The 25633-nt window shown below is 47.0% G+C and overlaps 1 protein-coding gene across 1 annotated transcript; it reads right to left on the bottom strand.

Annotated features, from left to right (window-relative positions):
* RBSN (rabenosyn, RAB effector) lies at positions 1 to 24111 on the bottom strand. Its single transcript, XM_082847636.1, has 12 exons — positions 24014 to 24111; positions 21705 to 22021; positions 17889 to 18029; positions 14732 to 14832; positions 13776 to 13821; positions 13496 to 13657; positions 10968 to 11209; positions 8885 to 8955; positions 6152 to 6238; positions 4985 to 5087; positions 3508 to 3612; positions 1 to 2815 (listed from the first exon to the last, which is right to left on the bottom strand). Exons 2-12 carry the CDS (start codon positions 21850 to 21852, stop codon positions 1667 to 1669), a joined length of 2355 nt encoding a protein of 784 aa, XP_082703762.1. The 5' UTR covers positions 21853 to 22021; positions 24014 to 24111; the 3' UTR covers positions 1 to 1666.
* Positions 24112 to 25633: the final 1522 nt, after the last annotated feature.

Here is a 25633-nt window from a genome sequence, read left to right on the forward strand (position 1 = left end):
CCAGCAGGTGCTAAAGAAATGTGAATAGTGTCAATACAAAAACAGATTACCTTTACACCACAATGTTTTTCAGACCTTCCCAAGATCAAGAGAGGTCATCCCAGAATGTAACAAAGTGAATTTCAACTCTCACACCATTAACCATTGAGAGTATGACCCAGAGTTAGTTAAGGGGTATAAAGTGACTAGTGGTCAGTTATTGTTCAGTAGTTAACAAGCATAATTGCAGGAACTCTACCCAGAGCTGAGCACACTTGGGTATCAAGATGGCAGATGTCAGTTAAGGGTTATGTTCCTGTAAACCTAAGCACCAGAGCTAAATTAACAATTTCCCTTTTTGCCCTTAATTGGTGAAGAGTTCAAGTACTGCGATTCTACCAAAATGATCCTGGGTTGTGCCTCTTTCAAACATTTCAGTTTCTTTTTTTTTTTTCCCCAGCCACACGGTGCACTGTGCAGGATCTTAGTTCCTTGATCAGGGATTGAACCCGTGCCGTCAGCAATGAAAGCGCCGAGTCCTAACCACTGAACCATCAGGGAATTCCCCATTTCAGTTTCTTAATACTAAACATTGGTAAAAAAATATCTCACCAGTGTCCACGGTCAGCACAAGATGAACCAAAAGGGAAGAAGGCTCATCAACTAGCCTTGGAAGTTATTTTAATTGACCTTCTGACTCAGGGGAGCTTTAACTCTTCTGACAATGTTCCACAAGAGCTTCCTGGTCACCAATTCCTAAACTATGAAAAAGTCTGAAAAAGCCCAGCTCAGAGTTATTTTGCCAAAGCTCTAGAGGAAGCTTTCTCTGGGGACAGACAATTGTCCCAGCGGTCATTCAGTTCCACAGAGCCACACTTGGATAGAGACTCTTCTCCCAAATTATACCACCTCCATCAACCAAAAAGTTACCCACTCCTGTTTTGTAAAAAGTTCACGATCAGACTCACAGTGATACCCCTGCACTGGGAGTTTAACTTCCTGAAAGAGACAAACAAGAAGTCAAAGAGGGAAACAGACCCCGGTGAAACCTCACCACCATTACCCACTCTTAAGAAGAGGTGCTGGGCTTTCCTGGGTCTTAAATACTGCCTTCATAGCAAGACCTCCCCCTTCCATTGTACAGGCAGAATGTGCCCAGTAGAGCAGTGGAAGTCCCAGGTAAAAGCAACATAATACCCTAATGGGGACAGACTTCCTCCAGAGCCGAGGAACAGGACTCTATCTTGTCTGTCTTGGCTAAAGGAAGGGCCCTATATAAGGCTGCCCTATAATACTGCATAATGACCAAACACCAGGCAGGAGCAAATGGCTGCAAGAGGTACACAGTAGCCATTTCTGCCCAGGGCCCAACAGAACTGCGCTTAGTTATATCTCGGCAGTGAAGTTTTAAATTCCCTTCTAAAGGGAAAACCCAATTATAAAAAAAAAAAAAAAAAAACAGGAAAAACAGCAAATGCATGCTGATTCTTCCTGTTCTAGTTCCCATTTTATTATTCAACTATCATGGAAAAAGCTCCAAGTGCACAGCACGAAACAGCAGATTCCTCCCCCGCTGACCTGCGTGCAGCTTAAATCTCGCCCTTCCTCCTTGTCCATCAACTCCAGCAGCCCTCCCTCCTGCTCCCCTGGCTCCTGCCAGGCCCCAAAGGCGCCCTGCCCATCATGGTCAGTCGGCGCCCCTCTTCTGTTTGGCCAGGGTGTGCTTCAGCTCCCTCAGGTTCTCCGTCAGCACCTCCACCTCGTCCAGGCGGCCGCACTGCTTGGCATCGAAGATGTACGCCTTGATGTTGTCGATCTGCTGGAGGAGGAGCTCCTCCTCTATGGGCTCCTCGCCCTCCTGCCCGCTCTCACTGTCCATCTCGAACGGGTTAGTACAGGGGGCCTCCTCGAAGGGGCTGCCAGGAACAGGAGGTCCTGAGGGTCTCTGAGGGGGATGCCCATCTTCCTCGTCAAAGGGGCTGGGGGCTGGGCTGTCTGGGCTAGTGAAGGGATTCCCTGCCACTGCCTCCTCTTCCTCCTCCTCCTCAAAAGGATTGTACTCCTTGAGGACACAGGCTGGAGGGCCGAGAGGAGGCTCTGCAGCAGGAGGGCTGGCCGTGCCCTCTGCTGCAGGGCTGGAGAGGTCTTCCTCATCAAAGGGATTTAGGGAGGGCACCTCATTGTGCTGCGACGTGGTGCTCTGGGGGAAGAATTCCTGGCCAAGGGCTGGGGGCCCAGACCACAGTCTGATGGGCTCGAGAGCCGAGCTGGGTGAAGGGGTCTTGGGTGCCGCACTGCTCTGAGCTGGGGAACAGCCCAGATCCAAGGCATGAGCAAGGTGGTTGCGAGGCTCTCTGCCTGGCTCCAACTGAAAAGGCCTGATTTCTCGGAAGTCCAGGGACCGAGTCCGCGTGTGCAGAGATGCCGCCTGGAACTGCTCCCGTTCTCGTTCCCGCTCACGTTCCCTCAGCATCTGCAGCTGTTCCCGCTGCAGGTCCTCCTCCTCGGCCTGCCTCCGGGACAACTCAATGGCCTTCTCTGTCTGCTGCTGGTCATACTCGTCCTGCAGTTGGCGCAGGTTCTCCTGCAGCGTACGCACTTCATCCATCCGGCCCGCGGCCTTAGCCTGCCTGATAAAGGATGTGATGTTGTGGATCTGCTGGAGGAGTGGGTCCGAGTCTTCGACCTGCCCTTGACCTCCAGAGAGCGGGAGCCAGCCCTCAGCCTTTCTCAACGGGGCATGGCCCCCGCGAAGGGACACCACCTCCCCGTTGGTCGCATGAGACACCAGGTCACTGCGCCTTTCCTCAAGCCTTCGCTGGGATTCCAGGGCAGCCTGGGGAGACACCAAAGCCAAAGAGAAGAAACACGGTCACCAGGCCAACAGCCACACCGCCAGCCACCCTCTGCGGTCCCGCTATCCCTGTGTCAGTGAGACTCCAATTCTCCACCTCAGGACTACGATATCCAACTGCTAAAATCAAATCAGGCTTTTTTATCAGAAGGGAAGGAGGGACACACCCTGATTTTCAAAATTAAAATACCAAATAACAGTAAGTTAAGGGATAAGCTTTTCTCAATCTTAGATTCACTGGCCACGTACTTGTCTTAAATCTCTGAGGTCTATTACCATTCATCTACACTAGAACCTCACACAATCTTAAATACACATATTATTCTGTTTAATACTGCATATTCCAAAGTGTTCTAGAAAGAACTCCCTGGTGTCTGGGTCCTCTGCAGCTTGTACCAGGGGGAGGATTGCCAGTCTCTATGGTATTCTGGACAGGAGAAAATCAGTAGAACCTCTGAAAGAAAAATAGGACCTGGAGAGAAAAATAATTACCCTGACCTCTGAAGATGAGAGAGGCCAGAAACAGAACAGAAGGAGAATGCAAACTAGAGAGAGTGAGAGGTTCTGACTTAACGACAACCTCACAGGACCTCCTGGGAGCCTGAGGAAGCCTCTGTGCTCAAGGGAGCCGCAGGGAAGAAGCCAGGACGCCAGCATCCCTGAGCTTCACTCACCCGTCTCTCCAGGATCTTCTTCCTCTCCACTTCCTGCTTCCTTTTCTTTTTCAGTTCCTCAAACTGTTCTTTGGTTGGCAGTGACATCAAACCAAGCAACTTTTCCTGTAGGGGGTCACAGGCAATTTTACACTTAAACCCTTTTAGGAGAAAAAGTGAACCTGAAGCCCTCTAGTGAGAGCCCACTTAAGCTAAACTACCCCACTCTCGGACAATCACGTTAATGAGCAGAGCAGGGAAGGACCTAACGCTGAAATCGGAGCAGAGCCAACTTCCAAATAGGCCAGCCTTTTCCTGATGAAATGATCAACACCAGACATCCCAGTTATTTGCCCTCTCAGTGGGGCCTTTTCCTGCCCTCCCTGTCTACATCCGTAAGCCTCCGTCAAAGCCCCAACCCCACGCTCTTTACGTTTCTCCACAGCACTCTCCACCCTCTTAAGCTATACTTTTTAGTTGTTTCTTTTCTATTCCCCTCTCTAGAATACAAGCTTTATGAGAACAGGAATGTCTGTCTTTACTCATGGCAGGATACCCAGCACCTAGAACACTGCCTGGGACTCAGCAGGCACTCATCAAATGACTGTGGAATACAGCCACTAATCAAAAGCAGGAAGGGCCTCATTCTCTGCATTACGATGTTGGGAAACTAACCCAACAGGACGCTTAGATCTCTGTCAGGAGCCCCACAGGGGATTGACTGTGACTCTCACAAGGGCTTTCTGAGGTAGAAACAACTTAGATCCAACCACCTACGTCTAGTGCGCCCTTGTCACCTGTTTCCTCCAAACCAATGGCCCAGGAAGAGTCCCGTAGGAGCTTATCCCAAGGAGGAAATGCTATGTGCAAGTATGTCCATCAGGCAATCCTCAACAGCAAAAAATGGGAATCTATCAAATGCCCAGTGAAAGGGGAATAGTTAAAGGATAGTGTACACAGAGCACTATTCTGTAGTCATTCAAACAAGAGCTGTTTGAGGACCACATAAAAAAGTTCTTATGGGACTTCCCTGGCACTACAGTCATTAAGACTTGGTGTTTCCACTGCGGAGGGCATGGGTTCGATCCCTGGTCGGGGAACTAGAAATCCTGCATGCCGTGTGGCGCCACCAAAAAAAAAAAAAGGGCTTATGATATAAAATTCAGCAATAAGAAGGCCTAAACTTGCAAATATGCTACTTATATAAGTTACTATAAGTAGCATATGTAACTACTTTATATAACCAGTGCAAATGGAATAAAAAAGAAAATATATCAGAATGAGGCAGGATGGTGTTAAGGACATAGGACTAAAAGGAATATTTACTTTTCTTTGACATCCAGATTTTTCTCTAGATGTGACTGACACATTTATAACCTTAAAAAGTAATAAATGTACAAACAGAAAATAAACAAGCCATTGGCCCAATCTGCCTTCAGAGTGGTAGAAGAGCAGGGGAGGCGAGTGCGGCGTTTCTGCCACCCCAGGATGGCTTTACCTGCACAAAAAGCGTAGCTGAGTATCTGATCATCCTCTGTAGCCGTAAAGTGTTTGGATGTGGTGGAGGGTCCTGCTTCAAGTCTAAGGTTAAGATCTTCTTACTGAATTGGAACAAATACATCACCGTAACAGGCACTGCCAGCCTCAGAAACATGGGTGAAAAGTCCCGAGTCACCAGGCTTGCATGCCAGCAACATGTGTAGAGAAATGGGTTAGAGACTCCACTGAAATGTCCTTGCAGGCAAAGCCCATTTCTTACCCTTTGGCTGTACCCAAGGCCCCAAACAAGCACAGGGTGAACGACAAACACTCAGCCATCGAGGCACTGACCACTGGTGCAGGGCCAGCGTCGTGGGTGAGTGACCAGCACAGCAGAAGGGCCCTGTGCTTGGTTTCATATTCTGCTATCACTGTCTTACAATCCTTAATTTTGAACAAGGGACCTGAATTTTCATCTTGCAGCAGACCCTAAACCACGTAGCTAGCCCTGCACGTACAGATGGACAAGAGTTCCGCATCTCTGTTCTGAGTCACAGTACTTCCTACACTGCAAAGGGCTGATGTAACCCCAACAGCCAATCCACAGTTAAAAAGCAGCGACTAAAAAAAAAAAAAAAAAAAAAAAAGCAGCGACTGGGACTCCCCTGGTGGTCCAGTGGTTAAGACTCGGCGCTTTCACTGCCATGGGCCTCAGTTCGATCCCTGGTCAGGGAACTAAGATCCCACAAGCTGCACAGCGCAGCCAAAAAAAACCAAGGCAGCAGTCAACTTGAAGAAAAGAATCTGTGTTTCCATCTGGGCTCCAGTCCTTCTTCTAGCTGTGGTGCATTCTCTCACCTATAAAATGGGGATGTTAATCTCTACCTCACAGGGTAACCATGGTATAATAAAGGAGCTACTCTGTGTGGAAGTAGTCAGTGACTGGCACACAGCTGGTGTCAATCAACTCCTATTCCTTTAATAATAATGAACAATAGAAATCCTTAACCGAAAGTTACTGAGATGCACTGAGTGCCAGAGCTGGCAACTCCCTCAGCCTCCTCCTCACACACTCCCACTATCACCAGGACTGGGTAAGCTCAGGTCTGCTGGCCGCCCACCACTCATTAACAAAGCACCTCCTCCACTCAAGGCAGCACGTAAGACATCACCTAACAGACCTTACCTTAAAGCGTCTATTAGCTCATACACTTTCTGCACTTCCACTCGAAGGTCATTGGCATGTTCCAGACTGTAGGTTGTCTCTCCAGCACTAGGGAGAAATCACAGAGATGTTTGATCTAAATGTCATTGCACTGAACGGACAGTGTGGTGTAAAAGGACTCACAGAGGGGTAGACAGTTAATTCTCTCCAAATGGCATTTCAGACTCTTGCATATATTGCAGTGCTCATTCCTTTTCAAAATATAAGTGCTAATCAACTAGAAACTGCTTTTAATTTGCAGACACCATAGGGACACACTAGTGCCGAGGTCTTTGAGGACCAGCTCCTAAGCTCATTGCCAAAATAAATGTGACTGAATCTACTTCAGCCTACTTTCCGTGAACAATTTCAGTGCATCTAGTAAGACGGTTGAAGTGGTTTACTAAATGAGTTGGTCAGACCACGTAAGAGAAGGCACTTTCTTTTCTCACTCAAAGACTACCCAGGGAGCGGAGGAATGATAGGAAAGCTGACCAAGGAATCCAAGCCACGGCCCACGTGGCACTGTCAGTTGCCCCATGCTCCCAGGTCTCACGAACAATTGCTCCCTGTGTGAGAAAATCACCTGGACTCCAACTCAAGAAAGGAGGTGAGAGGGAGTAACTCTGCCCAGGGTGGAGGATGGGACATCAGGGAAGGCCAGAGGTGGCTTAACCCCAGTCTCAGAGGAACAGCAACAGTTATCATGTGGTCTTAGAATTGTTCCTTTACTAGTCTGCCATTCCCACCAGACTGCTGAACTCCAAGTGCAGTGATCATGGCTTTTCATTTTTATACCCCTAGTAACTAGCACATGGGACAAGCTTAAACAATGTTTACTGTGAAGAGAAACATTTCAAATGATCTCCAAGCTATTAATCCAGCCTCAGCAATGGCCACTCAACTCTCTTCCTGAGGCAACAGCAATTTAAGTTAAATAAACAGAAAGAACTGCTGTGTTTACCTGTTTTCCATCTATAAGGCAGGCCTAGCTGGAAAAATCTTGGTGTATGCTGTAATCTGCAGATTCAATAAAGTTGTTTCATCATCTCTAACTGCACAGTTTGCAAAAAGAACATCAGATCAGAACTAAAAAGACTTGCACTTTGTCTTGATAACGCCAAGTCATGTGGAAAATAACAGGGTTGGCCCAAATCCGAAATCACTGCCCTGGTCTCAGTCACATCAACCAACTATAATCTCCTCGGAGCACCTATCATGCCTGGCATTATCATCATGTGCGTTACTTGTTCACTTGGTTACGGTCTGCACTCCCATGATAATGAAGCTGTCTCCACTGTCCACTGCTGCAGCCCCAGCACCCAGAACAGCACTTGGCACGTAACTCGTGCTTGCTAAATATCCACTGAGTGAATGAGTGACAGACTGAAAGGCACTTACTTAAAGCACTTCAGAACTGGTCTTCGGAGGCGTAAGAGTTAGACACCTGGAAACATGCTTAGCAACGGTAGCTCCCCCCTGGCTATGGAGGCCCATACAGTCTCTGTTGCAACTATTCAACTCTGCTGCTGTAGTGCAAAATCAGCTACAGTAATCAAACAAACAGGCATGGCTGTGTCCCAATAACATTGTATTTATAATGTTGAAATAAGTGTGGGCAAGAATGTGGAGAAATTCAAAGTCTCATACACCGCTGATGGAAATGTAAAATGGTGCAGTCATTTTGGAAAACTGTCTGGCAATTCCTCAAAAAGTTAAACACAGAGTTACCATATGACCCAAGAACTCCACTCCTAGGTATATACCCAAGAGAAATAAAAGTATATGTCCACAAAACACCTATACATGAATATTGATAGAAGCATTATTCCCAATAGCCAAAAGTGGAAAAACTCAAATGTTCACCAAGGGACTAATGGATAAACAAAATGTGGTCTACCCACACGGTGCTTCACACAAAAGGAATGATGCACTGACACATGCTACAACAGGGATGAATCTTGAAAACTTTACATTATGTGAAAAAAGCCAGACACAAAAGATCATATATCTATGATTCTATTTACATGAAATATCCAAACTAGGCAAATCCATAGACAGAAAGCAGACTAGTGGTTGCCAGAGAAAGGGAGATGGAGCAGGGACTGCTAACGGGTATAGGGTTTCTTACTAGGATGATGAAAGTGTTTCAGAATTAAGACAGTGCTGATGGGTGTACAATTTTGTGAATGTTGTACTAAATGTGATGTGATGGTTGTACCAAAACCACTGAACTGTACACTTTAAAAGGGTGAATTTTATGGTGTGTGAATTAAATCTTAATTTTAAAAGAAGAGATGGCACACTAGATGTGGCCCGAGGGCCAAAGTCTGCCAACCCCTGACCTAAAGGAAATGTCTGCTCTCAGCCCTGACACCTCAGTGTCACCCTGAATGGCATCTACCCAGGCACAAGCATGAGGCACAGTGCCCTTGCTCACCTCCGGATGCTGCACTTGGCAGTGGTGCTTATCGTCCAAGGCCCTTCTTAAACCCGCTCAATCAGAAAAGCTGGGGTCACATGACTGAACATGACTACACAGGACTGTAACATGCACCCCAAAGAAATACAGATATGACGAAGATTCTCTGCAGTCAGTGGCAGAAGAAAAGCCTGGGCAGAGTTAGGAATGTCATTTTCACCTACTAAAGAATTGACCTAAAATGCCAGAAAACAGTCACCACTAAATTAGTAAAACAGAGAGGAATAGCTTACTTTAATGATGCTGCCATCCTGATGTATTCAGGAGCTTTTTGGTCAACTTTCTCCATGCAAAGTCGTAATTTCTAAGAACAAAAAAGAAGAGGTGAGTTGTGCTCTCAAGGTACAGAAAAGCCTACCCAGAGGTTATGTTGAATCTACAGATGTATTTAAAATGTGCAGTTTTATAAAATGAAAAAAGTGCAGAGTGGTTTTTAGCTCTGTTTTGTTTTGTTTGTTGTTATCAATTTCCTGATTTAGACCTACTCTACAAGAAAAGCTTGCAGGAAGGAAAGAAAGCGAGGGTGAACTTTTTTTTTTTTAATAAATTTATTTATTTTTGGCTGCGTTGGGTCTTTGTTGCTGTGCGTGGGCTTTCTCTAGTTGCAGCGAGCGGGGGCTACTCTTCGTTGCGGTGCGCGGGCTTCTCATTGCGGTGGCTTCTCTTGTTGCGGAGCGTGGGCTCTAGGCACACAGGCTTCAGTAGTTGTGGCACGCGGGCTCAGTAGTTGTGGCTTGCAGGCTCTAGAGCCCAGGCTCAGTAGTTGTGGAGCACGAGCTTAGTTGCTCCGTGGCATGTGGGATCTTCCCAGACCAGGGCTCGAACCCGTGTTCCCTGCACTGGCAGGCAGATTCTTAACCACTGTGCCACCAGGGAAGCCCGGATGTTTGACCGGATGTTTCTGAGAGGAGCAAGGCCTTCCAGGACACAAGTCATCTGAGTTTACCAAGGTAGAAAAAAGAAATTAGTTGCTATGTCCTGTATCTGCCAGGTGATGCCAGATACCAGCACAAGGCACTGCCAGGGCTCACTTCAAAAAAGAAGGAAGCCAAAAGCGTGGCAGCTATTTACAAAAATGAGTTGTCAGATCATGAGCTCCACATAAAGGATGGACAATGGCTACATCCACAGCTCAGCAAGGGTTTAATTAACACCATTTCTAGTAGCCTGAGTATTTTCATGGTGGTTTCAGAAATACAGCCACTGTGACCTACAGAACTGCTACCAGTGACCATTCAGTGATCATCAGACAAAAACACATCCCTCCATGGGGCTTCCCTGGTGGCGCAGTGGTTAAACATCCGCCTGCCAATGCAGGGGACATGGGTTCGAGCCCTGGCCCAGGAAGATCCCACATGCCGCGGAGCAACTATGCCCCTGCTCCACAACTACTTAGCCTGAGCTCAGAGCCTGCGAGCCACAACTACTGAAGCCCACGTGCCACAACTACTGAAAACCACGTGCCTAGAGCCCACGCTCCGCAACAAGAGAAGCCACCGCAATGAGAAACCCATGCACCACAACGAAGAGTAACCCCTGATAGCCGCAACTAGAGAAAGCCCACGCGCAGCAATGAAGCCCAACGCAGCCAAAAATAAATAAATAAAATCTATTAAAAAAAAAAAAAAAAAGGATACACCCCTCCTCTGCTCAGTTTTGCACAAACTGCTTCCGATGCCTGGGCGGGTTTCCTCCTCCCCGTTTCCTACCACCTCCCTGCCCAACCCCAACCTGGCTCATCCTTCTCATCTTGCAGGCCTCACCTGGCCATTAGGAGGCCGAGCCAGGCTCACACCCAGTCTGACTCTAAATCCCAGCTTCTGGCACCACACTCTGCTCCTTTAAAGCAGCATCTACTGAAGGCATTCCAGGGTTGCTGGTGGTAATGAGAGCTGAGGCATTTGAATGGACTTAAAAGAGGAAGCTCTAAGCCTCCGGGCAGTTTCTCAAACTCCAAGTGAGTGTGGCAGGACTCTTCCAGCCCACTCTTCACCACCAGCTCCAGCTCCTGCCCACCCACAGAACTTGTCTACACCCCGTGGCAACCACCCTTCCTCCTCCTGCCCCTGGGCCACAGAAGCCCCTAATCACCCCCCCACCCCGCTGTCAAGTGGGCATGAAAGGGTGAGGGAACAAGTTTGTTGCAACATACCCAGTGACTCTGCGACTCACCCAGGGCCCTAGCTAGTGCCCTTTGGCAAAAACTAAAAATGATTCAAGGGAATGACTTCCCAAAGCATTCTCCAAAATCTGCAGGCATGTATATAACCAACAGCCAGATCTCTCGAATCAGACTCAAGGCCACACACGAATCACCTCGTAGAGCTTCACGATGTCAGGGGTGTGCTCCTTCTCATCGATCTGCTGCTCTCTCTTGAGTAGTGTGTCCTTGCAGTGTGTACAGCAGCGGATCCGGTCGTCATCCTTCTCGTCCAGGACAGAGCTCACGCTGCTCACGCTGCTGATACTGGCCCGGCGGGAGCCGTGGACACTGTTGGGTGACTGGCTGGGGCTGGTATGAGTGCTCAGGGAGTCCTTGCTGGCACTGGTGAGCTTGTCTGTAAAGCACAACACAGGACAGGCAGCAGTGAGCCCGCAGCCTCCAATCACCCCACCAGCCACAACAGCAGTGGAGTCCAACGGTGGGGGTGGCACGAGAGCAGGCTCTGCCCACAGGTGAGAAGCACCCACACCTCTGCCTTCCGGGCTCAGGCTCTGAGGTGGGATGGATGCCCAGTGCAGCTGCCAAAGAGCCAGGCAACCGAGGACAGTCTGTCTCTGAGGCTCTGAAGCCCACCCCTAACCTGGCCTTACCACCTACTGCCCTGCCCCGTGCCTGAGACACAACCCAGGCTCTCCCTGGGCTACCCTCCACGGCCTTCCCCCACGCCCAAACGCCCGACTCCTACCCCTTCCAAAGCTCAGCTCAAATGGCACATCCTCCTGGAAGCCCCCCCGCCCCCCGCAATTCCTTGAGGCAAAAACAATCTGCCTTTCTATCAGTTTCTACTACATCACCCCTTGTGGAGCACTTCCCACTTTTCCCTGTAGTGATAGCTCTATGTACACCCCAGAGCTGCCCTAGGAATCTGTGATTCTGAGGGTAGAAACTGTCTTATTCATAGCTGCAGCCCTATATTTTTTCCAACAGGGCCACCTCATAGCAGCTACCCAGTAAATGTCAGTTAATTAGCTCAAAAGAAGGAAGGTGAAGAGTGTCCCCAAAACATAGCTTATAAAGTCTCAGGTAAGACAGGGAGTCACCTCAGGGAGAAAGGGGAAGTATCAAGGTAATGCGAGCCCGCTGGACATCAGAGCTCGACAGAGGAAGCATCTGCTTCTGTCCCATGTTATCCAGACATCCTGCAGCCAACGGTACATGCAGAGTCAGCAGAACTCTCCAGGGTTGCAAAATTACCCCAAAAGTCCCAGAATTAGCCAAAACCCCATGAGATCATCTTTTGCAACCTTTAACCAGCTGAGGTTCAAAGTTCTGGACCACTGGGACACTGTGTTCCACCTAACCTTTACAGCCTCATTCCCACATTCTCAAGCAGTGTTTCACACCCCCAACTACTGTACCTGCTCATCTACTAACCTTCCCCAGGCCTTTCCACATCCCACGCCTAAGCACCAGCTCTTCACTCTCCCCAGGATGCCTGCCTGCCCCACCTCTCTGCAGTCCCAGTTGTGTTTCAAGGCTGCTCTCAAACGTCACCTCCTGACCCTGAGCACCCACACTCTCACTCTTCTTCAGCCTCTGCAGCGGCCTCAGCAGCACTCAGTGGCTCTCATATTACGACATTACAGCCTATTCTATATGACGGTGAGCTGTCTGTGACTCTTTGCTCAAAGGAAAGGACTAGCCCACTGCTCATTTTAAGACCACCTCCTACAGTCTCCTCTCAAAGCCTCACCTGCCACTTCAAGCAGAGCTGACAAAGATTCCATCAACTCGGGACTTCCCTGGTGGCGCAGTGGTTAAGAATCCACCTGCCAATGCAGGAGATACGGGTTCGAGCCCTGGTCCAGGAAGATCCCACATGCCGCGGAGCAACTAAGCTCGTGTGCCACCACTACTGAGCCTGCACTCTAGAGCCCGCGAGCCACAACTACTGAGCCCGCTCATCAGAACTACTGAAGCCCACACGCCTAGAGCCCATGCTCCCTAACAAGAGAAGCCACCACAATGAAAAAAGCCTGCGCACCACAACGAAGAGTAGCCCCCGCTCACCGCAATTGGAGAAAGCCCGCTGGCAGCAATGAAGACCCAACACAGCCAAAAATAAATAAATAAATAAATTTATTTTTAAAAAAAAGATTCCGTCAACTCTCCCATGTGCCTGACACAACTTCTCTCATCATACTTGCCTCTTTATAAAGCAGTTGTTTGTCAGTGTGTCTCCCCTGCTGGATGCTGGACTCCCTGAAGGAATGGCTGATGCTTATAGACCAGACGTGGGCAAACAACAACCTGCAAGCCAAGTCCAGCCTGTTTTTGTATGACCCTCAAGCTACATATGGTTTCTACACTTCAAAAAGGTTGTTTAAAACAGAAGAAGAAATGTGACAGAGACCGTATGTGGCCCACAAAGCCTGAAATATTTACTACCTGATCTTTTATGGGAAAAGTTTGCCAACCTCTGTTACAGACCATTGAATCACTGGTCCCTAACACAGGGCCTAGGCTGTAATGGGCTTCAAGGAATAAACAAGTAAATGAATGAAGATCCCATGGGCCATTAATTTTTTTAAAAAGTCCCCCAAATCACCCAGTGGTAATTAGTAAACAAGTTAGTCTCAAAAGGAGATCAGGGTCCAGGGCCCGCCTCCCCATCACCTACTTGCCAAGGGAAGGCTGATGAGCTCCATACACTTCTTGCACATAATAGACCCACAGAGGCGGCAGTGGTGGCGGCGGTTGCGGATGCTGAACTTATTCCCACAGTCTGGACAGAAGGGGACATCCTGGTCGTTGACCCAAGGCACCACGGACTTTTCTATTGCTTTGGGAAGAACAAAACAAAAACCAAACAAACATAAATGTAGGCCATTTTAAAAAGGAGATCTGGTCAAGAAGAAAGATAAAGAATAGAAGGAATGTGAGCAAAGTTCTAGAGTTACCTCGGATCTTCGCAGACTCAGTATTTGTTCTGTCAAATGCAGTGAGCTGACAAGGAGAAAAAAGTGCCAGAAGGAATTAATCTGGTGGTGTATACACTTTCTACAGGCAGAAGCACCAAGTGGGAATGAGCACACCAGCATTGCTCAAGTCTTATCTGTCGTCTCCAAACCCAAAATGTCACAAAAACAACTTTGTGGGGGATACAGTATTAGCTTTACATCCAGAAGGTACCTCCCTTCGCATGACCCATTCCAATCTCTTTATTGTCAGTTACCCGCTTAAGCAATAACCAGGGGTAGGCAAGGGCACGGTGGGGTGGCTACTGAAAGCAATGGGAGCCCCCCGATTCGCCACAGTCCTCCTGGACAATGAAAGTGGTCACATATTTCTGCCCTACGAAGTACACATAAAGAATTGAACCCGTGTGGTTGCTGCCATGCCCACCACACAACCCAGCTTATACACAACAAGCATTTCCAGGGTTAAAGTAAACAGAGCGATCGTGGTATTGAAGACACACTCTTAAACCAACCACAGGACGAGAGGTTCCCACACTGCCTGGCCCTGGCAGGGTACTCCTCACACGCCTGGTTACTAGCCTCTCTGTTTGCCATCACATGGTATCACACACTATGCCTCACTGCGTGATTGTCCCTGGGACACCCAAACGAGGAAAGGATCTAAAGGCAGAAAGGCTGTCCAGCAGTCAAGTGGCCTTCATAGGAAGAAAAAGGGAAGCGGGATATGTGGCCAGTCATCAACCTGGGCCACCACCTTCAGTAAAGCCAGCCCAGGCTAGAACCATCCACCACGTCCTCAGCACAGCTCTAGGGGGGGTGCTTCCTTGCCAGCATTGGATATACACAATATACAAGACACATGCTACAGAAATGTAATTCTCCCCCCAGAAGATTTATACTTGCAGAAAAAAAGTGTTTTAAAACAAAAGATTTACCTTCTCTAACCTGATTATTAATTTATTGACTTCAACGACATAGTGGTCAATTCTGGCAGCTCGGTGTTTTTTGAAGTCGGAAAGATGGCTTCTCACAGCACCTAGGAGGGGAGGTGGTGACATAAACGACTTGTCGTTTTCCTGAGGGAGCCTCTCTACCTTGAATTTCAAACATTCTAGGATTTTATTATATTTATCTATTTATTTATCTATCTATCTATCTATTGGCCACACCATGCAGTATGTGGGATCTTAGTTCCCCAACCAGGGATTGAACCTGGGCCCCCTATGTTGGGAGCGCGGAGTCTTAACCACTGGACTGCCAGGGAAGTCCATTAGAGTCTTATTAAAAATTAAAAAACTAGAAAAGCAAATGGAAGGAAATTTGCTAAAATATTAACTGTGGTCACCTTGGGGCCACAAAGTATGATAGGAAAGACCTTAAGGACAGAGGTTGAACTCTGGGGCCAGCCTGTGCTCAAGTTTCAATTCTGCCACACACTGTGTGACCTTGGACAAGTTCCTTAACCTCTCTGTAACTTGGAGTACTCAGCTATAAAATGGGGAAAACAGTAGTACCTACTCCACAGGGCTGTTATCAGGACTACAGAAGTTAAAATTTATAAAATCCTTAGAATACTGCCTGGCACATGAATTTTTGTTAAATAAAAAGGCAGTAACATTATGGGCAATTTTTAAACATCTCATACTTTTCTGTACTTTTCAAAGCTGGTACAATATAGTTTTTCATCAGAATAAAAACAATCCTTCTCAAAATAGCCCCCCAAATGTAAACGCTAATAGATGCCCTTGGAGGGGGCTAGTTAAACTGGTAACTTCTCAGTCCAGCAGCCAAGACCCAGGACAAACCTCCTCACACAAATGGAACCAAGTAGCCTGTTGTCTCAGTGCATCTGAAATATAACCTGCTCAATCTCACCTCTTCTGAAAGCCGGCCCTGCCCCCTCAACCCTCTCAGCACTCATTTCATTTCTTCCACCCAATGATGGCCTATTCATTTAGGTACTTTACCACAGGGGTCCCCAACCCATGCCATACAGCAGGAGGTGAGTGGAAGGCAAGAGAGCGAGCAAACCTTCATCTGCAGCTCCCCATCGCTCCCCATCGCTCACATTACCACCTGAACCATCCACCCTCCACCATCGTCCATGGAAAAACTGTCTTCCTTGAAACTGGTCCCTGGTGCCAAAAAGGTTGGGGACTGCTGCTTTACCATATCTAGATCTTTATGCTACACTCTTAAGCATCCACGCTTTTCTTCTTCCCTAATCAACTTTAACACCTAATTAAATTTTAGTTTCGAATTTTTAGGAGTGACAATACACGTTAACTTTTAAAATTTGCCATTCACGTGACCTTTTGTAATTTGTGACTTCCTTCAGTTGCTGAAACAGGTAAGTTAATCAGTAAATCACCTTGATAATTTAACACTGGCAATCATGAAATAAGCTATCAAAAAGCTAATAATTCGTATGCTTGAAAAGTCTCCTTCATGTTTCGGTCCTTCATATGTAACTAATAAATATATGCATATAATCTTATTTTTAAGCCATTTTTCTCCTGCCATAATGAAAATAAAATGTTTCCACTCTCCAACATGGTAGCCCCTAGCCACACATGGAGACTGAGCACTTAAAATGTGGCTAATGTGTGGTTGTGGAACTGACTTTTAATTTTATTTAACTTTGATTTATTTAAATAGCCACATACAGTTAGTAGCTATCATATTGGATAGTGTAATTCTAGGACTTTCCTCTTCCAAAAAGACACATTCTGGGATTCCCTGGTGGTGCAGTGGTTAAGAATCGTCCTGCCAAGGCAGGGGACACGGGTTTGATCCCTGGTCTGGGAAGATCCCACATTCTGCAGAGCAACTAAGCCCGTGCGCCACAACTACTGAGGCTGCGCTCTAGAGCCCGCGAGCCACAGCTACTGAGCCCGCACACCTAGAACCCGTGCTCCGCAACAAGAGAAGCCACTGCAATGAGAAGCCCGTGCACCACAGGAAGAGTAGCCCTGCTCGCTGCGACTAGAGAAAGCCTGTGCGCGACAATGAAGACCCAACACAGCCAAAAATAAAAGTAAATAAAATAAATAAATTTATTTAAAAAATAAAATAAAAGACACATCCTGCAGCAGCACTATTTGGTAGATGACCCCAGGGTAAATATCACTTCCCTTCTTAGAGCCTGTGTTCTCATCTATAAATGGAATGAGCATCACTACCCTTTCTACCTCACAAGGCTTTTGTGAAAGGTGAACAAGATAATGAGTATCAAAGTATAATAAAGTACTATGGGACTTCCCTGGCAGTCCAATGGTTAAGACTCCACACTTCCAATGCAGGGGGCATGGGTTCGATCCCTGGTTGGGGAACTAAGATCCCACATGCCATGCAGAGCGGCCCCAAAACAAAACAAAGTATAATAAACTACTACGAAAGAATCATTATTTACCCATCGCATGGATAGAAAATACTATATTAATGATCACTATCATTCAACAGTTAAAGGACATGTAAGATTAGCTAGTTCAACTCCATGTGGCATGATCTTTTTGGTAAAAGCTTTACTGAGTTATCATTCAAATACATACAATTCACCATTTAAAGCATACAAATTCAATGGTTTTTAGTATATTGACAGGGTTGTGCAACCATCACCAAAATAAATTTTAGAACATTTTCATCATCCCGAAAAGATGGTAATTTTGAAAGGAAGCAGATGATAACACAATTACATGCTTCAGAAAATTAAGTTGCACGAACCAGTGCTTCTCAGTAGGGAGATAATCAATGTCTACACAAGAAGAGACAGCCCAGTCAATGGACTGCACCTGGGCTGATGTCAAAGACCTGGATCCCTACCCCAGTTCTGCAGTTTCCTAGCTGTCTGACCCTGGGAGGTCCCCATGGAGTTCAGTAAGGATTAAACCAGAGTTTAAGCATTTAATGCAGTGCCTAACACAAAGTAGAGGCCCAGCTCATTCTTGTCCATTTTCTCCCCCCACTAGAACACAAGGTTCAGAAGCTTACAACCATTCTGATTTACTGGTGTCTCTTCAGCCAACTCTTAAAACATATAGATGTTCAATAAACATTTGCTGAATGAATGAACGAATGAAAAGAATTTCTTACCAAGCTCCTGGGGTTCCCACATGTAAGGATCAACCCCTCCATAGCTGAAAGACTCATATCCTTGGGTCCCTGATTCAGCTCGGTCATCTCCTTCTCGTTTCAACAGCCTGTTCTTTGCTTTCCTAGCCTTCTGGACAAGACCTTGAAAAATGGAACAAACACCATATGAATCCACGAAGATAACCCAGTAGAGAGTCAAGGTCCTATAGGAAAAGCACTTAGATTTCACCTATCAACAGGGTCCCAATGCATTTCATGGCTTCTCCTGTATCAGGGTTCTTTCATTTTCTGAGGACATAAGTAGTATGGGGGAAGGAGGAAAACTTCTAGAATCACTGTCACAATCCCATTTACTGGTCCAATTCCATCCTCCAGCCCATATACATCACAGGGATCTTGTTGCTTAAATCAATTATAAAGTTAAGGAGAGACTCAACTGCAGGCTGAGGAACATCAGCAAACTGTACCAATAAGTTGGTTCTGAACTAGAGATTCTTGAATTCAAAGATCTGTACTTTAGATATGTAGTACGGAAGGGAACTCTTGGGTCTGGGGTCCCATAAGAAAGCCGCAGACTGTGATTTCAGCAGTATTATTATGATTAACTCTAGTCTAAAATCCTAGGGCCATAAAATATAAAAGAGACTACTTCAGACAAAATTAAAGAAATTCAAGGACTGTAACAGCTCGGGGCCAAGGAAGTACACAAGAGGAACTATGTGCTTCTATGAGGACAAAAACACCAAGTCAAGAGCTCGAAAGGTAAAGAGAGAGAGCTAAATAGCAGGAATATGAGGACATTATGTTTTTATTTATTTATTTGTTATTTGGCTGCAGTGGGTCTTCGTTGCTGTGCTCGGGCTTCCTCTAGTTGCGGCGAGCTAGGGCTACTCTTCATTGCGGTGCACGGGCTTCTCATTGTGGTGGCTTCTCTTGTTGCGGAGCACCGACTCTAGGCACGTAGGCTCAGTAGTTGTGGCACGCAGGCTCAGTAGTTGTGGCACGCAGGCTCAGTAGTTGTGGCTTGCAGGCTCTAGGGCTCAGGCTCAGTAATTGTGGCGCTCGGGCTTAGTTGCTCCACCGCACGTGGGATCTTCCCGGACCAGGGCTCGAACCCATGTCCCCTGCATTGGCAGGTGGATTCTTAAACACTGCGCCACCAGGGGAGTCCCGAGGACATTATGGATAGTACAGTCTATCCCCCGGTAAGTCATTCCCTAGCCTTGGGTCTTGCCTCCCAAATTCCAGCAAGACAAATGGAATCAGAATCTTAATGAACACCAGAGTGTCTCCCAAATTTCAAGCTTCCTAAAAAAGAGGCTGATTAAGAGGAACAGAGAAAATGAGGAAAGTTAAATTCAACTGACAGCCCTTGTGTCCTGAAAAGGCTTTGTTAAAAAAAATGCATCTCAGATAAGGCAAATGTCCTAGACACAAAATGCACTAGACACTGAATCCTTCCTGAAAGGTTTGGATGGCTTTTTTATAACAGAAGGTAGCTATAAATAAGCCTAGTGAAGGCACCAGGAAGACAATGGGCTATATACATAAATAGTTTCCCTCTGATGTGAGATACTGTGAGTTAGGAGAGAAAGTAGCCCATAACCTGCCCTTGTCAGGGATGGTGAGGCTAGTTTTAAGAGATTATGCTAGAGTTAGAACCAAAGCTTGAGCCAACCAAAGAAGGACCTTCTTGCAGCCTTCCATTGTAACGGACACTAAACAGAGAATTAGAAATGCCCTTCCTAATAAAAGCGGGCTTTAGTGCTTGCAGCCCGGCCCCTTAGCTAACATCTTTGAGAGTTATTTCCAGTCCCAGGTTTTCCAAGAGCCCAAAACAAGCCAAGTAAAGGAAGCAGAGGTAGGAGGAAAGAACTCCACTTGAAGAGGTAGTTTCCAGTATCTGATCGGCCCAAAGCATTTCTTCAACTCAGTACCAGGTTTCTCCTTTTCATTAGTGAAAAGAAAGCCCAAGTCTTGACTTCTTGACTTTGTGATTATGAGCTACATGAAAGAAAAGGGGACTAAAATCTAGGTGCCTTATTCATTTTGCCTGTCTTCCCCTCACAGCCAAAGGAGCAGGAAATTCACTGTCTCTCAAAGGAGGCAGAAACAGAAAAGCAGAGAGAAACAGACACTGACAGAAAAGAGAAACTAAATTTGATAACTCCCGGTCTCTCTCCAGCTACTACTCAGGATCAACCCTCACTTCAATTCAGTCAGCAGCAGAAGGTCCTATATCTGTTATTCCCTCGATAATCTTACACATTTTTCCCCTAATACAAGGGCAGTCATCACAGGAATGTGAGGACATTCTCTAATCTCTCCACCCACCGGCATCAAGGTTTTAGTGATATCACGGTATATGACTCAGTTGAGCTGGCACTAAGACTAGATGCTCACTGAAAATCATGGAGGCCCTTCAGTTATCCAAAGGACCCTTAGACAATCAGTCCCTTCGTTTGCTAGTTTTCCAGCTGCAGTGCATGCCGTGACTGGAATACAGGGCCTCACCTCATCAGTGATGCCACGCACAAAGAGGAGCATTAGGCTCAGAGGTGATGGAAGACATGGGGTCAAGGCCTACCTCCATCAATTCCTATCTGACCTTGGATAAGTCACTCCACATCTCTGAGCCTCACTTTTTCTCTATAAAATGAGACCAACACCTTCCTGCAGGGTTGTTGGGAGAGTCAAATGAAATAACAATGTATGTGAAAGAACATACATTTCTCTTTTTTTTTCCTTTTGGGTCTCCTCAGAGTTATGACTCTGCTCCAGCCTCTATAGCCAGAAGCCACCTAGTCCACTGCAGCCTTCAGGATTTTGAAAATGTTTGACTTTGTCATATTTTTGACAGAAGTTATAAATGTTAATACTTTCAACAACTCTTTTTTTCTGAACTGAAAAGTGAGACATGGAGTGAGACTTTGATTACAAGGGGCATGTGACTCACACGTGTGGAGACCAGAGTCTGCTTAGGAATACATGGATCATTCCTTTCTCTCCCACCCAACAAAGAATTGTGAATACAGCAATAGACCTTTTCAATCTCATTGCCTTCAGAAATGTGGCCAGCTATTAACTGAATCACTAGGAAAGTGAATTCCAGAGCACCAGCATCATACTTAGGGGTTAGAATCTAAAGTTCGGGAAATGAATAATCTGTATAGCAAAAATCTGAAAAATTCTTTCTGCAAACCTCCAGGACCTGAGGGTCCTTGGAAGCTCAAAAACCAAGTTTTAACTTTTTGGGTTTAACTCCTTATATTTCAACCATAATCTTCCTTTTCCTGTGCTGCAGAGGACAAGGTCTAGTTGAAGAAGTAAGGATGGCAGGAAGGCCTGAATTTGTGACAGGTAAATGGGTGTACAATGTGCCTCCACTTACAGAGCAAAGGAAAGGAATTCCACCCCAAACCCTCTTAAGCTGGCAGTTAGGTAATTCAAACATTCTAGCAAGAGACAGCAGAGGACAGTAATTACACTTACTAGGTTCAAAGCCGGGCTCTACCTCACTTTGCAGCTTCAGGCAAGTTATCTCTGTGTCTAATCTCTCTGTGTCTGGTATCCTCATCAGTAAGATGGGCTCATAGTCACATAGTTATCGTGAGAATTAAATGAAGTTAATACACTGGGAAGATTTTGAATAATGCCTGGCACATGGAAAGCACTAGAAATATGTTCTCTATTATTATTATTAATTTCGTATTGTTTATCATATTACGGTGGCAACATGGTAGCTGATGAAAACCATCCCACGAGTTAAAGCTCCCAGTGACAGAATGAGATAAGCAGAGAGTCCCTGTCTCTTACTTTTAATTTGCCCTTTGACATCACGGTCTTCCCCAGAGTGCTCTTCCTCATAATGTGACTGCAGCTGATAGAAAGACTGCAGGTCCTTCAGGCACAAAGGGCAGAGGAAGCCCTCCCTCACTTCCCCTGGGTCATCCAGAGAAGCCATGGCAGTGTCACTCTCAACCCCCGCAAGGCAGGGTCCTCATGCCAAGAGTCAGCTTGATTCCTCCACAAGAGACAAGGGATCCGCAGCATTAGCTTAACCAAGCAGCACACAAGTGATGGGGAAGTGGCATCACGGCCCTGGATGAGGTATCCTCTCTGGAGTAGGAGTCCTAAGAAAGGAAAGAAGCGGGGGGAAACCAATTCAGGCAAATTAGCAGCAATTGAGAATTTTCCTTGTCCTTTTCACAGTTCAGGAAGGGTACTTAACATTTTTCAGTGCAAGTTTGAGAACACAAACTGCTTTCTCGAATCCTTAGACCAAAACACAAAACTTTCTAAGATATGAGAACATCACTGGACAATGGCAACTCAGTGAAAGGGAAAGCACAGATTCTTGAAGAAAGGAAAATACAACTTCAACAGTAAACACAATACCAAGGCAATTCACTAACATTCATTCCAATGATCTAGCTTCATAATCTGTATTCCACTTTAGCCGCTGGGGAAATGTCTGAAATAGTTATCAACAAGCACAAATTTTTATTTGACTCTCTTTACCTTGACCATTTATTCAACTACATATATGGAGCTCTTGCACCTCTGTCAAAAAGGCACTGATATAAAAGGGATAGCACCTGCGCTAAAAATCAAACCAAACCAAATCAAACAAAATTCCAGCTTCAGTCTAAGGAGGAGCATTAGAAACCTAGTGATCAAAAAGAAAAATCTATTCTGTGTCTTACGTTTGTAGGGTACTTTTTCTCCAATAAACTTACTAGACTTTATAAACCAGCAAGCCTAACGTTCTCACTGCTTCAAAAATAAAAGAAGCTGATGCTTATACAATTCAGGGCTTAATAAGTTACATTTTCAGTTTTATCAGGCCACGGCAAAGTCACTTCCAATGTCACCTCAGAAAGATGCATAGCCATAGGGAAATGCAGACAAAACCAATCCACAAAAGCAGAGAAATTTCTCCCCAAGAACCTGAGGCCACAAACCACAGTACAGAGTCAGGGAGAATGTATGACCGTCATCTTTGAGCTGTGGATGGACCTGCTAACAGGGCCACGGAGGAGGAACTGCCTAAGCCCTCAAAGCTGAAGAGTGGCAGTGACCCAGGAAATAAACAAATGAAACACGAGGTCCCTGTTTTCTTCCTCTAGCTAAAAAGCCCAATGGTTATATACATTCAGATCTCAGCCCCTTTTCCAGACGGTCGCTGATAAAGCAGCTCCCGGCCCCTCCCAGCCAGGGGTTCACCCGAGCCCCCTTCCTTCCCACGCACTCACGCTACCAACACACACTCCCCATATCTCAAGACACCCTCACTTCCTCGAGAATTTCTTGCTTGACGCATTCTCCCATCGGGCAGCCCTGCACCTCTCCTCATAGCATTTATCTCAATTTGTAATCACAGGTACACAAAGCGACTTAATCCAACAGCCTGTAAGCTGTTTGAGAGCAGAAGCCACGTCCTCGTTCCCCACACCACACTCCCCGGGTCAGTGCCCGGCACAAAACACCGAAAATCTCAACAACGCTCCAAGGGTGAATAAATGAATGAACGGACGAGCCCTACAATCATATACCAAATACCCACCACAAACCACCAAGCCAGGCCCCACGTCCACAACATATGCGAGACCCTCGCACCCTAAATCACGTCCAAAGTCCAAATAAAACCCACATCTCCTGCAACTCCACGTCTAGCGTGAGAGCTGCCGGCCACACGCCGCAGCTACCACACATCCCCCGGCCGCCCGACCACCCTCCACGTAACTCAACGTGACGTGCACGCGCCCCATCACCGCACCCACAGTGCGGTGGGTGAAAAGGCTCATCCCCACAAAGCACACACGACAACTTCACATAGGCACCACAAAACCCCCGAAGCCAAACGCCTAAACCTCCACAGAAGACCCAGAAAACGCTCCTGGGAGACAGCCCCCCGCCGCCCCAGCCGCGTAACGCTACAGAGCTCACACAACCCCAAGCAACCACGGAGTAAAAACACCCCGGGCACACGAGCGAGACGCGCGGCCCGAGAGCCCCAGCGCCCACCACGCACGTCACACCCACCACACACGGATCCCACGCCCGCACGGCCCGCCCGCCCGGTTTCTGACAAGAGCCCCGCAGGCACGCCCAGCCCCGTGTACCTTTCCCGGTCCCACAGCCGCGAAGGCCTGTCCAGTTCTCCGACCCGAGCTCGGGGCCTCCACGACCCCTCAAGCGGTCGAGGCCACCATCTCCATCGACTGCTCGGCGCTCAACAGCCGCGCCTGCGTCGACGCCTAAAACGAAAGAAAGGCAGACGGACCACGGAGGAGCGCCAAGTCTTCGAGGGCACGGAAGGGAATCCCCAAGCGCAGGCCAGCGGCGGATTCTGCGCAGGCGCAGGAAAAACCGGCCAGGCGAGGTTGGTGGGTAATTTTGCGACGTTTTGACGACTCTGGTAGTTCCGCCAGCGAAGTTGAACCACGCCCCTTGCTCTCCACCCCACTGTTAAGTATGGGAAAACTGAAGCCTGTGCTTTCTTGCTCCTTGACCGAGGTGCGCAGTGAATGAGGCAACGAACACTTCTAAATTAATTAGAGTCAATTAAACTTCCTGAGCGCTAGAGAGTAAAGGAATTATTTGAGAGGCTTGGAGGATGTGGAGAGTCTGGAATATAACAGCATGAGAGTGGGCTTATAATGACAGGAAGTATACATCCAAAACAGGTACAGAGTGCTCAGGAAAATCTGTGAAGTTTTCCAATACAAACAAGACAGTAATGAGATATCACTTTACAACTGTTATAGTGGCCGTTAACAAAAGAAATGTGTTGGGGAGGATGGGAATGGAACACATGTAGACTATTGCTGGGAATGTAAATTTCTGCACCCACTACGGAAAACACAGAGGTTCCTCAAAAAATTTAAAAACAGAGCTAACATAGGACTCACTAAATCCGCTTCCGGGTGTTTATCTGCAAAACAGAAAAATACTAATTCAAAGAGGTATCTACATCCTCTTATCTACTGCAGCATCACTTACAGTACCCAAGATATGTAAACAACCTAAGTGTCCACCGACGGATGAATGGATAAAGAACAATGTGTGGGGAAAACACACACACACACACACACACACAAAATAAACCCCAACGATATTCCCCACAGGCCTCGGTGACTTGGGCTGGTGTCACATCCCTGCAGCCTGAGCAGCCTTGTGTCCCAAGGCTGGACTGTGGCGGAGCTGAGGGGCCTACGGAGGATGGGCCAGCAAATCAGCCCCCCTTGCACCTGCAGAGCCAGGTTACCTGGGGATGGGACCACCATCTCCAGATCCAGGTGGGCCATCGTACAGCTCAACCAAGCCGAGTGCACCCAAAGCCCGGTGGACCTTACAGCTGTAAGAGCTTTGATAAGTCACCAGGTCTCCAAGTCTCCTGGTGCTGGGTTCCCAGAGGCAGCCTCCTTCCTCGGAATCCCCCCACCTACATACGACAGTACCCTCAGCATTGTCGTGTGGGCAGGGGTTGGATTTTCCTGGGGCTGAAGGGTAAGGGGGAAGCAGCAATGAGACGCCAGCCCTTAGCTGTTTCTTCTGGCACATTCCACTGTAATATCTAACCCAGAAACAGGACTTTTTCTATGGCTCTGATTGCCCAGGAACCAGACTTGGGCCTGAAGAAGTGCTGCCACCTAGTGTACAACTCCTTGAACAACAACTTAAAAACCAGTACTTCAGGGAGATCAGCTCTATGCTCTGTGAAAACCTAGAGGGGTGGGTTG

The sequence above is a fragment of the Leucopleurus acutus genome (assembly GCF_964270905.1).
Source record: "Leucopleurus acutus genome assembly, chromosome: 10".
NCBI lineage: Eukaryota > Metazoa > Chordata > Mammalia > Artiodactyla > Delphinidae > Leucopleurus > Leucopleurus acutus.

Excerpts from the sequence above, each read along its gene's own strand:
- RBSN (XM_082847636.1), bottom strand. The coding sequence starts at position 21,852 with ATGGCTTCTCTGGATGACCCAGGGGAAGTGAGGGAGGGCTTCCTCTGC. Across the intron at positions 14,833-17,888 it reads GTGGGAACCCCAGGAGCTTG|GTGCTGTGAGAAGCCATCTT; the intron begins GTAAGAAATTCT and ends CTCCCCTCCTAG. Across the intron at positions 8,956-10,967 it reads ACATCGTGAAGCTCTACGAG|AAATTACGACTTTGCATGGA; the intron begins GTGATTCGTGTG and ends TTTTGTTCTTAG.